The sequence below is a fragment of the Ostrea edulis genome, chromosome 9, assembly GCF_947568905.1.
Source record: "Ostrea edulis chromosome 9, xbOstEdul1.1, whole genome shotgun sequence".
NCBI lineage: Eukaryota > Metazoa > Mollusca > Bivalvia > Ostreida > Ostreidae > Ostrea > Ostrea edulis.
Window position 1 is genome coordinate 12,183,818 of NC_079172.1, and position 15,545 is coordinate 12,199,362.

At 34.7% G+C, this 15,545-nt stretch overlaps 1 protein-coding gene across 2 annotated transcripts in view; it reads right to left on the reverse strand.

Moving 5' to 3' along the window:
• LOC125672812 (ATP-binding cassette sub-family C member 4-like) overlaps positions 1-15,545 on the reverse strand; it is a 49,577-nt gene that overhangs the window by 20,649 nt on the left and 13,383 nt on the right. Inside the window, exons 8-14 of one of the 2 annotated variants that reach the window (XM_048909021.2) lie at positions 7,847-8,096; positions 2,669-2,785; positions 1,638-1,727; positions 1,281-1,472; positions 656-837; positions 204-300; positions 1-63 (exon numbers count right to left, since the gene is read on the reverse strand). The exon at positions 1-63 is cut by the window's left edge and continues 144 nt beyond it. In XM_048909021.2, coding sequence (XP_048764978.2) covers positions 1-63; positions 204-300; positions 656-837; positions 1,281-1,472; positions 1,638-1,727; positions 2,669-2,785; positions 7,847-8,096 — 991 coding nt within the window. Of the gene's footprint in view, positions 64-203; positions 301-655; positions 838-1,280; positions 1,473-1,637; positions 1,728-2,668; positions 2,786-7,846; positions 8,097-12,911; positions 13,162-15,545 lie in introns of both variants that reach the window. The other variant, XM_048909020.2, reaches the window with a different exon arrangement.

Consider the following 15,545-nt stretch of genomic DNA (forward strand, 5'->3'; position numbering starts at 1 on the left):
TGAAGAGAAATCTATCCCAGATGTAGAAATCGTGTCGAAGGATCCTATTCCAAGACACTGGCCCTGTTAATGTTAAATTCAATCATTCAATCAGGTTTCATATTCTAATTCAGTTTCTGAAAAGAAAGCTCTAAAACATTACACAAATCTGATAATAAAATTAATGAACATGTCTCACACATCTACATATCGAATTACTCTACCTCTTTTAAGATAATGATCTCGTCTGCCTCCTTCAAAAAATGAAGCTGGTGAGTGACTAGAATCCTGGGCTTTTTTCTCAGCATTCCTTTAATTACTCTATAAGAATTTTGAACTACCAGCTTAGTCTTCAACAAGCGAGTGGTATTAAAGATGTAGTGAGCAAACACACAAAGTGGCCAATTTTGTGTGGGAACAATTTCAGGGGAAAAGTGTGCTCTAAACATATTTCAAAAAATTTCTCAGCTACAAGTTCAAAATCATTTCATCAAATTAATAAAATTAATATGAATATTTAAAAAAAATAAATATTACCCGTCTCTTGATTTCAGATTATGGCATTTCAGAATGGAAGCAAAGCCCGTAAACTTAAAAAGAGAGGAAAAAAAGGGCAATCTGACCTTATGTATGAATGCCATTTTGCTATTTTTACAATCATAAACAGAGGGCCTACTTTTCAAAGAGGTGGTGACTAACAACTGAATCTACTGCACTGAGGGGATCATCCAACAGATATATATCAGCGTCCATGTAGAGGGCTCGAGCCAGACTGACCCTTGCCCTTTGACCTCCACTCAGACTGACCCCTCTATCTCCAATTAAAGTACTGTCTCCATCTGGCATTACTGCAATGTCCTGAAAAAAAAAGACACTTATGACAAAACAAATGGATATAAAATTCTCCATCAAATCATTTCTACAAAATCTTGTTTGCTGCACTTAGGTTGTGGGTGCAGGGGGCATGGTGTTAATGTAGCTTGTCTGTACGTAATACACTATATATCTGGGGTTATACATAATAAAGCAATGTTTACTTACCAAGGATCTCGAAGATCTTGAAATTGACAAAACATAAATGTTCTGGTGAATCTAATGGTTCGAGTTATATGTAATATTGAGCAGTCTGAAGTGCCCTTCTTGGTATATATGTGTGCATGTACATGCATATCTGCACGACATATTGAACCAAATCCTTCAATTCCAAACTGAACTTCACAAAGGTTAAACACAAGTGTCTTAATTACAAGTAAAATGATGCTTGAGATATACATGTACATAATGGTGCTGTATGGATTTACCTTATCTAATGCACAAGCTTTGATTATTTTGTTGTAGTGAGTGCCATCAAACTTGTTTCCAAACACGATATTTTGTCGTAGGCTGGCAGAAAAGACCCAGGGCTGTTGGGATACATAGGAAATCTTGCCTTGAACTTTGACATTTCCTTCTGTCAGTGGTAGTTCACGGAGAATGCTCATCAACAAAGAGGACTGAAAATTAAAAGTCCATGTATATCAATATTATTGTAAAAATATTCATTTCATATAGTTGCTTAAAATCAAAAGATACATATCTGGTATGCATTGTAGAGAACATTAGAAAACAAATACTCAGCAGTTATGAAGTTGTGACTTTACAGTTAAAATGCCTCCTACCTTTCCGGCCCCAACAGGCCCTATGACAGCTAATAGCTTTCCTGGCCCCACTGTCACTGATATGTCATTCAATGTTGGCTGATCCAACTTCTGCAAGTAAAAATGTCTATATTCACTGAGTGGAACATTTGGTAGAGTGACTTTTAGGTCTTAAACACAAATCAAAAATTTAAACAATACTATATTTCAACAGTTGGGGTGAACATGATACCATACGCCTTCTGCATTTTAAACTCCATTTTCCTCATTAAAATATAAGTATTGCTTTCAATTTATTTATTTCTTACAAGAGCAAGCCCCTGTGTGAACTCAGAGCTGTATTCATTGGTACTCACAACATATATATACACAGATTAACTCTTGAATTAGATCTGAAAATGAAATGGCTGATGTCTGTGGTTCAGATTAGTGTATATTCACAACATCCTGGGACTATTTTGACATTTCCTAAAAATTACTGTCTCACTGTCAAGTCAAAACAAAACATTTTAAATTTACACGGGCATTTGTATAGCTATCTGGTCATCATAAATACAGTACAATTAAACAATTATTGAATTGGTTAAAACTTACCATAAATAGATATCTAACCCCCAAAGAAGTACGGATGCTGTGTCACCTACATGTATGTAAACACCCAGGTGAATATCGCCACACCAGCCCCTGCATTTGCCGTTTTTCAAGTACAGAGTCAAGCAGAAATAATTAATTGCTATACTAATTATGGTGTGTATACACTACCACTTCTTTGAGAGATCAAGAGTGAAAAACGATGAAACCTGTTTCACAGGACCCAAACTTCCACTTCTATAGATCCAGAGCTTTGAGAGATCAGAAGTCTGAGAGATCCAGAGTAAATTTGCTTAGTTATATTGAGAAAAAAATTGGGAACTTCATTTTACTTTGAGAGATCAAGATCAAAACCTTCACGAGATCGAAGTTTGAGTTATCAAAAGTCACCTGTATATATACTAGAATACATAGAAATGAAAATGATAATCAGACCCAGTTCTGGTGTTAAAATGACTGACCGGATCCCACTTGGCTGTTAGATGGTCCACTTCTACAACACAGTCTGCTGGTTTTGGACGCAGTCCCGATACGTCCTCAATTGAGCTTTGGTCAAGCTCCTCCAATTGTAGAAATGTCTGAAATAGCAATTTTATGAGTTTTGATAATATGCAATCAGATATCTCATTCATTCAACAGACTGAAATTTTTACCAAAGTTAACAAGTAACTTGACCACTTTTACTTCAAAGTTACAAAAATGAATTTTTCTTTTAAATCTATTTCAAACTATTCATTTCATAAAATTTTCATTTTTATGACAAAATATGCAACATTAAAAACGAAAGAAAATTACTAAAACAGAAAGATTGTGAAAACTGTTAAAATTAGCCTAAATCATATGATAATAAAATTGCATTTGCAACTACTGTGTCTAAATACATGTATATATGGTTTAGTTTTACAGGTTGGAGGTTATTGTCATTCATTAACAGGGTCAATAAATCATGATAGTTATACCACAAAAAAATTCATAAATTGTTATACTCATGAATAAAAGAGTTGTATGGAGTTTTTGATCTGAAAAAAATATTTACTCCTCAGAGCTAGGTCAGGCTATCACATTACATGGTAGATGAACTTCAGTTTGACCAAAAAGTCAACAAGGTAAAAGAAATTCATAACAAATGAACAATCCAAATAATATTCATAATCGGTCACTGATTATATTATTAATCTGAGGTAAATGATTGCATTGTACTGTTAGTGAGCTATATAGTTATCACTCTCAGTTTTGTATAAAACAAAAGGATTGCAGCTAAAAACACATATTGTTGCTTTTACGCATACTCAAAGTATAAAAATGTTTTTTTGCAATTAAGATTAGAATAAAATTGTAATCATTAAATGACCAAAATTGGTAACTCAATCCATTAATTTTCAATTACAATCAATCATCGTTTCCTTACTTAATTCATATGTATGGTAAGACTTTAAGACTAGTTTGAATGCTGTGCACTTTGAAAAATTGTGCAAACTTGGTACACAACTATTAATTCTACAAGAAAGAATTCTATGTATTCCAGAAAATGTCTAATCTACAGTGTAAAGAATTCTAAAAGTTACCTTATAATCTACAGTGTAAAGAATTCTAGAACTTCAAGTTACCTAGTCTACAGTGAAAAGAATTCTCAAAGTTTCCTAGTAATCTATAGTGTAAAGAATTCTAGAAATAACCTAGTCTATACAGTGTAAAGAATTCTAGAAGTTACCTTATAATCTATAGTGTAAAGAATTCTAGAAGTTACCTAGTCTATACAGAGTAAAGAATTGTAAATGTTACCTAGTCTATACAGTGTAAAAAATTCTAGAAGTTACCTAGTCTATACAGAGTAAAGAATTCTAGAAGTTACCTAGTCAAAAATTCTAGAAGTTACCTAGTCTATACAGAGTAAAATAGTCTAGAAGTTACCTAGTCTATAGTGTAAAAAATTCTAGAAGTTACCTAGTCTATACTGTGTAAAAAATTCTAGAAGTTACCTAGTCTATACAGAGTAAAGAATTCTAGAAGTTACCTAGTCTATACAGAATAAAGAATTCTAAAAGTTACCTAGTCTATAGTGTAAAGAATTCTAGAAGTTACCTTATAATATATAATGTAAAGAATTCTAAAAGTTACCTTATAGTGTAAAGAATTCTAGAAGTTTCCTAACATTAAGTGTAAAGAATTCAAGAAGCTCCCTAGCAATCTATAGTGTAAAGAAATCTTGGTATTTTATAAGTTTTCTAATCTATACTGTAAAAATTTCTAGGAATTTTTAGACGACATTGCCTATAACCTAAGGAAATATTTTTACTTGTACCAAGCATGTTCAAAATAATAAAGTTGAAGTGTCACAAATAATTGTTGGATGTATTTATTCTTATATGAAAATCTCCAGTACAGTCTGGAGTTGCTGCTTCTCAGCACTTGACAGGCTGTCTTGGCACTCAGTTCCAGCAGAACCATATACATGTACTTATAAGCAAAGACATGAAGCAGCGCAAGCCCGTCTGATTTTTCTCTTAGGGTTTTGAACTCTTCACTAAAATAAGCAGTACAAAAACTTCAGATTGCTCTGGTAAAAAAAACAATGTAATGACTTCAGCCATTTCTGGCCTTGAAATTTAAATATTCTTTGATTTCTCAGAAATTCAGTAATTTTCAATTTAAATAATTCATCGAGCCTCATACAAGGTACACACGTACTAAACAAGACTGTCACTATTACAACAATCTGCATCCTTGATGCAGAAATTTAATTTGAAACACAAGGATGTATAAACTGATATGATGAGTCCTGCAGACATGTACGTTACATATCTGACTCGAGTAAAAATCACACCAAAATCCTTCTTCTTCCCAAGGCAACTTTATTTGTGCATTATAGAAAATCCAATGAATAAGAAAATAGGGGTGCAGGAGAGATAAATTATCTGATACAAAAAGAAATGATCATAAAATTTTCATGGCACTAAAAATCTACATGGCACTCGTAAAATTTTCATGGATCTCAAGCTGCTTATAGACCACCAACCAAGGACCTGCCTTAAAATCTCCAAGCAAAAACCTTGACTAAATAAAAAAGTCAACTTAAAGTCCTGGGATGTGATAGACCAACAACAAAATGCCATCTCTTACAGTCACATCAATGTCATGGGATGTGATAGACCAACAACAAAATGCCATCTCTTACAGTCACATTAAAGTCCTGGGATGTGATAGACCAACAACAAAGTGCTATCTCTTACAGTCACATTAATGTCCTGACCAACAACAAAGTGTTATCTCTTACAGTCACATTAATGTCCTGATCAACAACAAAATGCTATCTCTTACAGTCACATTAAAGTCCTGGGATGTGATAGACCAACAACAAAGTGCTATCTCTTACAGTCACATTAATGTCCTGACCAACAACAAAGTGTTATCTCTTACAGTCACATTAATGTCCTGACCAACAACAAAGTGCTATCTCTTACAGTCACATTAATGTCCTGACCAACGACAAAGTGCTATCTCTTACAGTCACATTAATGTCCTGATCAACGACAAAATGCTATCTCTTACAGTCACATTAATGTCCTGATCAACGACAAAGTGCTATCTCTTACAGTCACATTAATGTCCTGATCAACGACAAAGTGCTATCTCTTACAGTCACATTAATGTCCTGATCAACGACAAAGTGCTATCTCTTACAGTCACATTAATGTCCTGATCAACGACAAAGTGCTATCTCTTACAGTCACATTAATGTCCTGATCAACGACAAAGTGCTATCTCTTACAGTCACATTAATGTCCTGATCAACGACAAAGTGCTATCTCTTACAGTCACATTAATGTCCTGATCAATGACAAAGTGCTATCTCTTACAGTCACATTAATGTCCTGATCAATGACAAAGTGCTATCTCTTACAGTCACATTAATGTCCTGATCAATGACAAAGTGCTATCTCTTACAGTCACATTAATGTCCTGATCAATGACAAAGTGCTATCTCTTACAGTCACATTAATGTCCTGATCAATGACAAAGTGCTATCTCTTACAGTCACATTAATGTCCTGATCAATGACAAAGTGCTATCTCTTACAGTCACATTAATGTCCTGATCAATGACAAAGTGCTATCTCTTACAGTCACATTAATGTCCTGATCAATGACAAAGTGCCATCTCTTACAGTCACATTAATGTCCTGATCAATGACAAAGTGCTATCTCTTACAGTCACATTAATGTCCTGATCAATGACAAAGTGCCATCTCTTACAGTCACATTAATGTCCTGATCAATGACAAAGTGCCATCTCTTACAGTCACATTAATGTCCTGATCAACGACAAAGTGCCATCTCTTACAGTCACATTAATGTCCTGATCAATGACAAAGTGCCATCTCTTACAGTCACATTAATGTCCTGACCAACAACAAAGTGCTATCTCTTACAGTCACATTAATGTCCTGATCAACGACAAAGTGCCATCTCTTACAGTCACATTAATGTCCTGATCAACGACAAAGTGCCATCTCTTACAGTCACATTAATGTCCTGACCAACAACAAAGTGCCATCTCTTACAGTCACATTAATGTCCTGATCAATGACAAAGTGCTATCTCTTACAGTCACATTAATGTCCTGATCAATGACAAAGTGCTATCTCTTACAGTCACATTAATGTCCTGATCAATGACAAAGTGCTATCTCTTACAGTCACATTAATGTCCTGATCAACGACAAAGTGCTATCTCTTACAGTCACATTAATGTCCTGATCAACGACAAAGTGCTATCTCTTACAGTCACATTAATGTCCTGATCAATGACAAAGTGCTATCTCTTACAGTCACATTAATGTCCTGATCAACGACAAAGTGCTATCTCTTACAGTCACATTAATGTCCTGATCAACGACAAAGTGCTATCTCTTACAGTCACATTAATGTCCTGATCAACGACAAAGTGCTATCTCTTACAGTCACATTAATGTCCTGATCAATGACAAAGTGCTATCTCTTACAGTCACATTAATGTCCTGATCAATGACAAAGTGCTATCTCTTACAGTCACATTAATGTCCTGGGATGTGATAGACAAACAACAAAGTAGGGTGTGTGTGTGTGTTAAGGTATGGATTCTTGATTTTTTAAAACTGGCAACAACTTGACATAAGCATAACCTTACCTGTGAAGTAAGGCAATGCACCAAAGTGTGCATCTTTAAACGCCCATATTAACAGCGCATAAAATCAACACTGTATGTTCCCCAGGCCATGTACATGTCAGAAATATTGTATCGATAATCTCCAATTTTTGTCATATATCTCCTAGTAAAAACATCATATTTCATTGGAATAAGAGTTGCCTCTTGATAAGTTATTACCAAACTACAATACACATCAACAGAAAACCTTAACAAATTTGTTTCGAGTTTCTGTTTGTTAACGGGACACAAAACTCACTATGTCCAGCATCCACATACAATCAAAGGATGGTCTTTATAGATACAAATGTTACAAATGTATGGAATGTTATGATGGGATCATTTACTAGGGTGCCTGCATACTGACACTAATAGCTCTATTTAGAGTATTGTGACAAAGTCTTACATTGATTCGAATTTAGAGTTCCCCTTGCTCAGTTTTCGAACAATTCTTACCTTTATGCGATTTAACGTAGTCACAGATTCACTTGCTCTTGTGATAGCTAAGAAGACACAGCCTAGAAATGTGTGTGTCAGTATAAACAACAGGGCTAGACAAATGTAGAGACGTTCCGGGAGGAGAACAACCCCGGTCAGAGCCGATGGAATAACCACCACCACGTACAAGAGGCGCGGCCCAACGGTCCACACCGAGGCCTGAAATCCCGAGATGACCCTGGACTGTTGTATGTAAGTCAATTCACATCTACAAATCAAGGCACACTGTGAGTGCCCACTAAATATGCTTTTCTGTTTAATATATAGGTCATTTTGATAACTGAGCAATGTAACAATGAATTCCTGAAAATATGAATAGCAAATTGTTTATTTAATTTTTACAGGTCATCAAGTTAGGCTTTCAAAATTGATCAAAATTATATCAATTTAAAAGGTCTGTAGAATGTGTAAAGAAACTATCTTATATTCATTATTTCCAACTTAAACAATTCAAATGATGAGCCCTAGCTGTGATAAAATTCAAGCATGCAGGTCCAAGAGCCGAAAGCAAAAATAGAGTAGATAGAAGGCAGATGCAATCAGCACTGTAACTCCGTGTTCCATACTTTCAGTCAAGATTACTTAACACCCAAATAACTTTGGTGATTTGCAACAACAAAAAAAAGATACAATGCAAACCTGAGTTATAACTCTACATTTAATTTATATTTGGGCTGGTGCTTGCATATTGTTTACTCCGAAAAAAAATACTTGCTGTTCTTCAAATGATCTTGATACATTTTTCCATGCATTTGAAATTTCTATGCAAAACTTTATGCACCTAGTGTTAATGCCTACACTGGACCCATTTAAGACTACATGTATTTTTATACTGTGTTCATTAACAGATGTAAACTACACTATATTTCATCTTTAAATTGCAATGCAACAACACTAGTCTCAATGTCTTATTCTCACTCTCAGACTGATAAAACTCAGACGCCTGTAATGTTGAACAACACACATTGCTCAAGTCAAGGTTAAGACTTTATTAGTGTCAAATATTTATCAAAAGAGTCGGTCCATGGTTTGTACATATACATGTAATTAATCTTTATATAAAGAGAGTACATGTATTACAATATGCATATTGATTATATTGAGCATTATAAACTGGCCTATGTTGACTGTTTTGATTATTTGAAGCAGGGTTGAAAACTCAATGAATTACGAGAGTCACAAGCCTGCATGGTCACACCTAATGGTTGACAGTTCCATTTAAAATCTGATTTTCAGTTTTGTGATGTTATCATTTTACACAAATGTTGATACTTCAATACAGCTTGTATGTGATATTTGTTGTTAAGGTCTGGCTGTTAAAAGTAATAAAACCACTATATCGATGAAATTTCTTTCATCCCCAACCACCTGAGAAATAGATCATTCTTGGGCGGTTGGACTGTAATTTCAAACCCTGCAATCAGGACTAAGAGTACAGGGTCATAGAGGATGGGTATCGGTTTAGAGCTTCAACAACAACTAGCTTATAAAAAATATTAGTCCACTCAGTCCATGAAACAGGAGAGTGTGTATCAGAGTTACCGAGAGGCGTCAATTCTCGACTGTCTACTGCAGGAACCAGACTACTGAGTCTACTACAGGAACCAGACTGCTGAGTCTACTGCAGGAACCAGACTACTGACATTTAGTATTTCATCTCTGGTTAATAAATATTTGTTTTTCTGATTACATCAAAACTATATGATAATAGGTAATAGGTAAATAATATGTTGGGACAACTAGCATAGTATGTCTGTTGTATACTTCACATTCAAATATCATCTGAAACATCAATTGATTGACAGAGTTTCCGAAATCTACCGGTCAGAAGGGTTTGACCACCAAAAATTCATTAAGACCAGTAAAAGGTAAACATACATTTTTTTTTGCTTGGACTAGTAAAACGATTCCAATGACCAGTACATTGTATGTAGGAAACAGATTTCGAAAACTCTGGATTGATAAATTAGAATTTTACGAACAACAAATTGGCCTAGTATCTAATCCTTAATGGATATATCATGACATCATGCAGTCACATCAATATATTAGGCAAACACTAAATTCAAAAGCAATTTATGTTTATTTCCTCAATTGGTATAAAAGAATTCTACTGTAAAGTTTTGTAATAAATACACACCAAGGGCAAAATTCAACCTAAGCAGTACTTCTTCTTCATTGCTGAAGAAATTCAGTTGGTCGAGTAATGATATAATCTTAAGAATAACAAGAGACCCATGGGTCTTAATGGTCACCTGAGAGAAACTGCAACATTCAATTGAACTCTTACGTGAACAGCTCAGTCAAATAAGGTGTAAATTATACTTAAAATAAATTGTCCTTTGCTTTTCAGATTCAGTTTTTTCAACGTCCAAGAGTAAAAGCGCAATATAAAAATACTTATGTACTGTATTTTCACTATATAACTGCTGCTACCCAAAACCTCAGTAACTAGTCCAGGGGTCATTGAATTCCATAATTTTGCTAGTAATCTCATAGAATAGTATTTCATCACATTGCACTAATGAGAAGAGGATAATTTTACTAGATAAAATATACAGTCACTTACCCCCTCATCTATATACATGTAGTTCTGTCCTAGAACCGGAACCTTTAAATGCCTTAATATAGGGATAAGAAATTTCATAATTTTGGTAGAGGGGGCTACATATTATTTTAATCTTGAATAATATATTTACTCAAAATAAAAAAAAAGTAAACAAGACTATGATAAGGATTGAATAATATTTTTTATATTTATCCCCCCCCCCCCACCTAGAGCCTAAACCCCTAGCAGCCTGAGGGGTCAAGAATAATACAATTTTGGCTCCATGCTTTTCATAACCATGCATATACATGTAGTTTTTCTTCAAGCTGTGCAAGGCGTAAAGGAGAGAATTTTTAAAGAATCAATGCATTTTTATTCTATAAGCCATAAAGCCTACCCTAGCACCACAATCCCTGACCCCGGGACCATGGATTTCATAACAGCTCAATATCTGTTTGACATCCCTGGGTAAAAAAGGTTTCTAAAGACTATATTGTTTTAAAAAGGTTATGATCTGACCCCTCAGGCCCCAGGGGTACAGGTGACCATGTAAATTACAATTTAAGTTCTCCTTACCCCAAACATGCTTCAAACCAAATTTGATGAAAAATGGCAGAGACAAAAATGACCTGCAATTAACAATCACAACTAGGTCACCACAGTCACTCAGGTAACCTACAAATAGCCCTTAGTTGTTTCAATATTGTTCTATGCCTTGTGTTGGCAGTACCTCTCAATAACATACACACAGAATAGCTTATGTATACCACTACACCAGATCTGATCGCAAGTATATGTAAATGAGAACAAAATGTGATTTAAATCTATGGAACCTCATCTCATTCACTTAAAAATAAAAAAAAATTAACAGCACAAAATGATTTCTGAAGTTTTAGGAGGAATCCAAATCAGCAGTGAGTATTTTCTTGAAGACTCGGTGAATACACAGCAATCAGTATGTCATCTGATTTATTTGCAATGTGCAAAAACAATTTAGCCAGTCAAATGGTTTTAAAAATACTGCAATGCTAAAAACAAACTGTCAAGTCATTTATAATTATAAGTTACTACTGTAAAATCATTTAAGTTTGTGGGGGCCAATTTTCGTGGATTGCTGAATTTTTACGGGTTCATGGGGACGTAATTTCGTGGATTTTATATTTGTAAGAAAGATAACTCTGGAATGTAATTATGATTCTTTATTCGTTGAGGATGTAAATTCGTGGGTGAGGGGTACCTACGAATTCCACGAAAATTGAGCCACCACGAATTCTAATGATTCCACAGTACCTAATATGGCCCCTAAACATGTAAATATAAATGTAAAATCTACGAGATTTTATAAACATATTTTTCTAATTTCAATTTCTATATGATGAAATAATGAAGATACTATATGGGGGGGGGATAAATTGCGGTGGAAATTTTCACTATATTCGCGGTCTAGACAAATCCGCAAATTTAAGAAACCATGAATATTTTCACTCTCATTATTCTTTAATAAACAATGTGCTTTAAAAAAAGGCGGAGGGCTTATAGTTATTCAAATCCGTGAATTTATGATGAACCCGTCAATGTGTCTAAAATGAAAAAAAATGCGAAAATTACAACTCGTGAAATTATTCCCCTATACAGTAGTATTTACCACCAGTTTTATGCCTTTTCTTGCAATTTAAAGTAAGAAATAAAGCATTCAATCATCTGCCATTGTTTGGTTCCCCCCCTTAAATTGTCTCATTTAATGCTGTGATTTAAGAAACATTGGGCGCATTCAAGAACATGACCTATTTTACTGTTGACCTCTCTTTAAGAAATCTATCTTTGAGAGATACATATACATGTATGCAATAACACAATAAATCAGCTTCTTCAGTGTGCTCTACAGTTGAAGGGAAAAAATGGTAAAAAGTATACAATTTTTTATCAAAAATAAAAAATATGGAAAAATTTAAGTTCTTACACTTCTGACATCATACTTAAGATTACCAGCATTTTCTAGTAAATATCAAATCACACTTCAGAAAGCCATGCATTCTTCATCAAAACAGTGTAAACAAAGCTTCAAAACATGGCATCATTTTAGGAGGTCAAATCAGGTCCGGGTAATGCACGGTCCTTTTCAAGACAACTTGAGTGACAATACATTCAAATATACAGTCAAACCTCATTATCTTGAACTCGGTGGGACCCAGAAAAACTTTGAGATATCCGAGGATTCGAGATAATGAGGGTAAAATATTCAAAGAATAAGTGGTTGGGACTTTCGAATTGCCTTCATATATCCCTGGTATTTTAGAAATCAGTGTTCGAGATACCAAACTTCAACTGTACCTCCAATGATTTAGCTAGGTTCTATTTAACAGCAGTTTTCGAAACCAGCTGAAAATGTGTCTCACATTGAAACACCACCTCAGCAGCCCCAGGAGTACCTGTAAATCTGAATGAAAACCAATGATTACTGTAACATTCACTAACCTGCAGTCTTTGAACTGTAACCCTGCTCTCAGATAAAAATTGGAAGGCAAATGGGATAAAAAGGGTGGTGGATAACCGTACAGCCTGGTATAGTGAGATGGTTATGAAAACTTTTTCGGCTGTCATGGCCCCTCCCATGTACACATAGACTACGAAGGTTAGGAATATAACTAACTTAATGGATGCTAAGAAAGGCCCCAATATTAGCGCCCGTATGTTATTGCTCATTGTAATGCGGCCAGCCTCACTCCTGGAAGACAAAAGACATAGATACCGTGTTAAGTGTTGGTGTGTTAGAGAATACACAGGAAATATAGAATAGATGCCAAGTACCAGTTTTGATGAGTGGATTACAGTAGTTCCTATAATAAATTAGTACATTAAGTGCAATGCTGTGTATCATATGTACCCCATACCTCATGAAAAAATGTATCAATGTTTAAACAAACACTGTAACAATACTAATAATAACAATATTCATAGCGCTCTTCAAAATTTATGAATATGCTGGAAAACACCCAACAAAATTAGCTATCTATAAACATTGACTGAGTTGAAAATTGGACTACTCGTGCAAGGGTTGTCCCATAAAATCATCAACAATGCGTAAACAGGACAGATCGACAGAAAATGGTGAGTTTGATGATGTTATGGTGAGTTTGATGATGTTATAGTGAGTTTGATGATTGATGATGTTATGGTGAGTTTGATGATGTTATGGTGAGTTTGATGATGTTATAGTGAGTTTGATGATTGATGATGTTATGGTGAGTTTGATGATGTTATGGTGAGTTTGATGATGTTATAGTGAGTTTGATGATTGATGATGTTATGGTGAGTTTGATGATGTTATGGTGAGTTTGATGATGTTATAGTGAGTTTGATGATTGATGATGTTATGGTGAGTTTGATGATGTTATGGTGAGTTTGATGATGTTATAGTGAGTTTGATGATTGATGATGTTATGGTGAGTTTGATGATGCTATGATGCACTGGAGAGTTAGTGATTCAGTTCTGTGTAGATTTAGGAATGACGCCTCTACACACTTTCAAATGATTCCAGACGACACAAAAGTATCAGAATATCACTAGATCTTTAGTATGCAAATGACATGGACAATTTTTAAGAAGTTTTGGCACCAAGGCCCATGGTAAACAAAATCATACACACAAATGGCTATTGGCAGCAGTGAAAGATAATATCAATGCAGGCCATCGAAAAACTGTTCCTAAGATTGTCTGCATAGCTGGATGTGGTATGACCGTAACTGATGCAAAACTTCAGAATGACATTGACTATGTCCCATTGTGTATGCAAGATTGGTCCCTCGCCTGCTCAAGATGGATGAAAATGCAAAACCCAATTTTTCTAGCACATTTATCAAAACGGATACTTTGACGTTATCATTGGAGCCCCTTAAGATGATACCACATGTAATATGAAATACCATATCTATTTTATTTGAATATGTATTTGAAATTTGCTATTATACCTATCAATATTTAATGAACTAAATGGTAGAGAAAATTTTAGAATGCATCTTTGATTACTTTTTACTTTATCTAACCATGTCCATGATTTTAGTGGACAACCCTTGTATATCATATATTATGTAGCAAATACCAGATTTCAATCAACTTCTCTACACATACTAAACTCTCTAGACAGCTGTGCCCAAGAATGATCTGAAATTTGTGTGAAATTGACATCCAAAGATTTTCTTTCTCAAACCTTGAATATCAAATAATCTAAAAGAATAAAATAACAATGCCTATTAAGATATTAATTGATACGAGTATGCTCTTTGGCAATTAAACTTTAACAGAAACCTCGAGGGTGCTGATTCAATTCAGCTCTCTACATATTTTTACTGAAATGCTCAACTGCGAGTAAATGATACTCTTTCAATGCAAACATGTGGAGAGATTGTACAGCAATTCTTTCTTTACATTTATATAGCAAAGCACACATAGCCACCCGAAAAACACACAAGTCTGTTCACCTGAAACTCACAAAATTCAAATCCAGCTTCCGACCTAACCACCCACCTCCGTAGAGTAGCATGACAAAGATTCCAATCATGTATCTTACAATTCCATACATACAGCGAGCTAACACAGGTGTTAATATCAGTACGAAAAAATATCGGTGCCTGTCCTTCATGAAACACATGGATCCAAAGGGGGAATTCTGGGATTATTTTGCCTCAGCCATGTGTTTCAACATGATTCTCAATGGAATTAAAGTTATGTAACTTGGAAGCAACCATGGTCTCCCCTACAAACAATCTGTCAAATTCCTGACATCACGAGACAAAACTAAAATCATCAATATTTGATGACAAGTTGCATCTACAAAACTCTCCTTTTGGTAAAGACATACACATTTTATAATAACACACAGAAAAATCATTGGTAGAACTTTCAAATACTGGACAGTAATGAGACTAAGTTAGAGTTGGTTAGTTTGAGTGTGCTTAATGCTCCTTACTAACTATGCTTAATTCCCAGGTTCAGAGGGGATATCCCATGTGCAGAGCTCTTGTTAAAATAGATATTATTCATTTAAATCCTGTAGTCGCACAAAAGGAGTGTACACACTAGACAATTAAGAGTAAGGTGTAGCTGTCAGT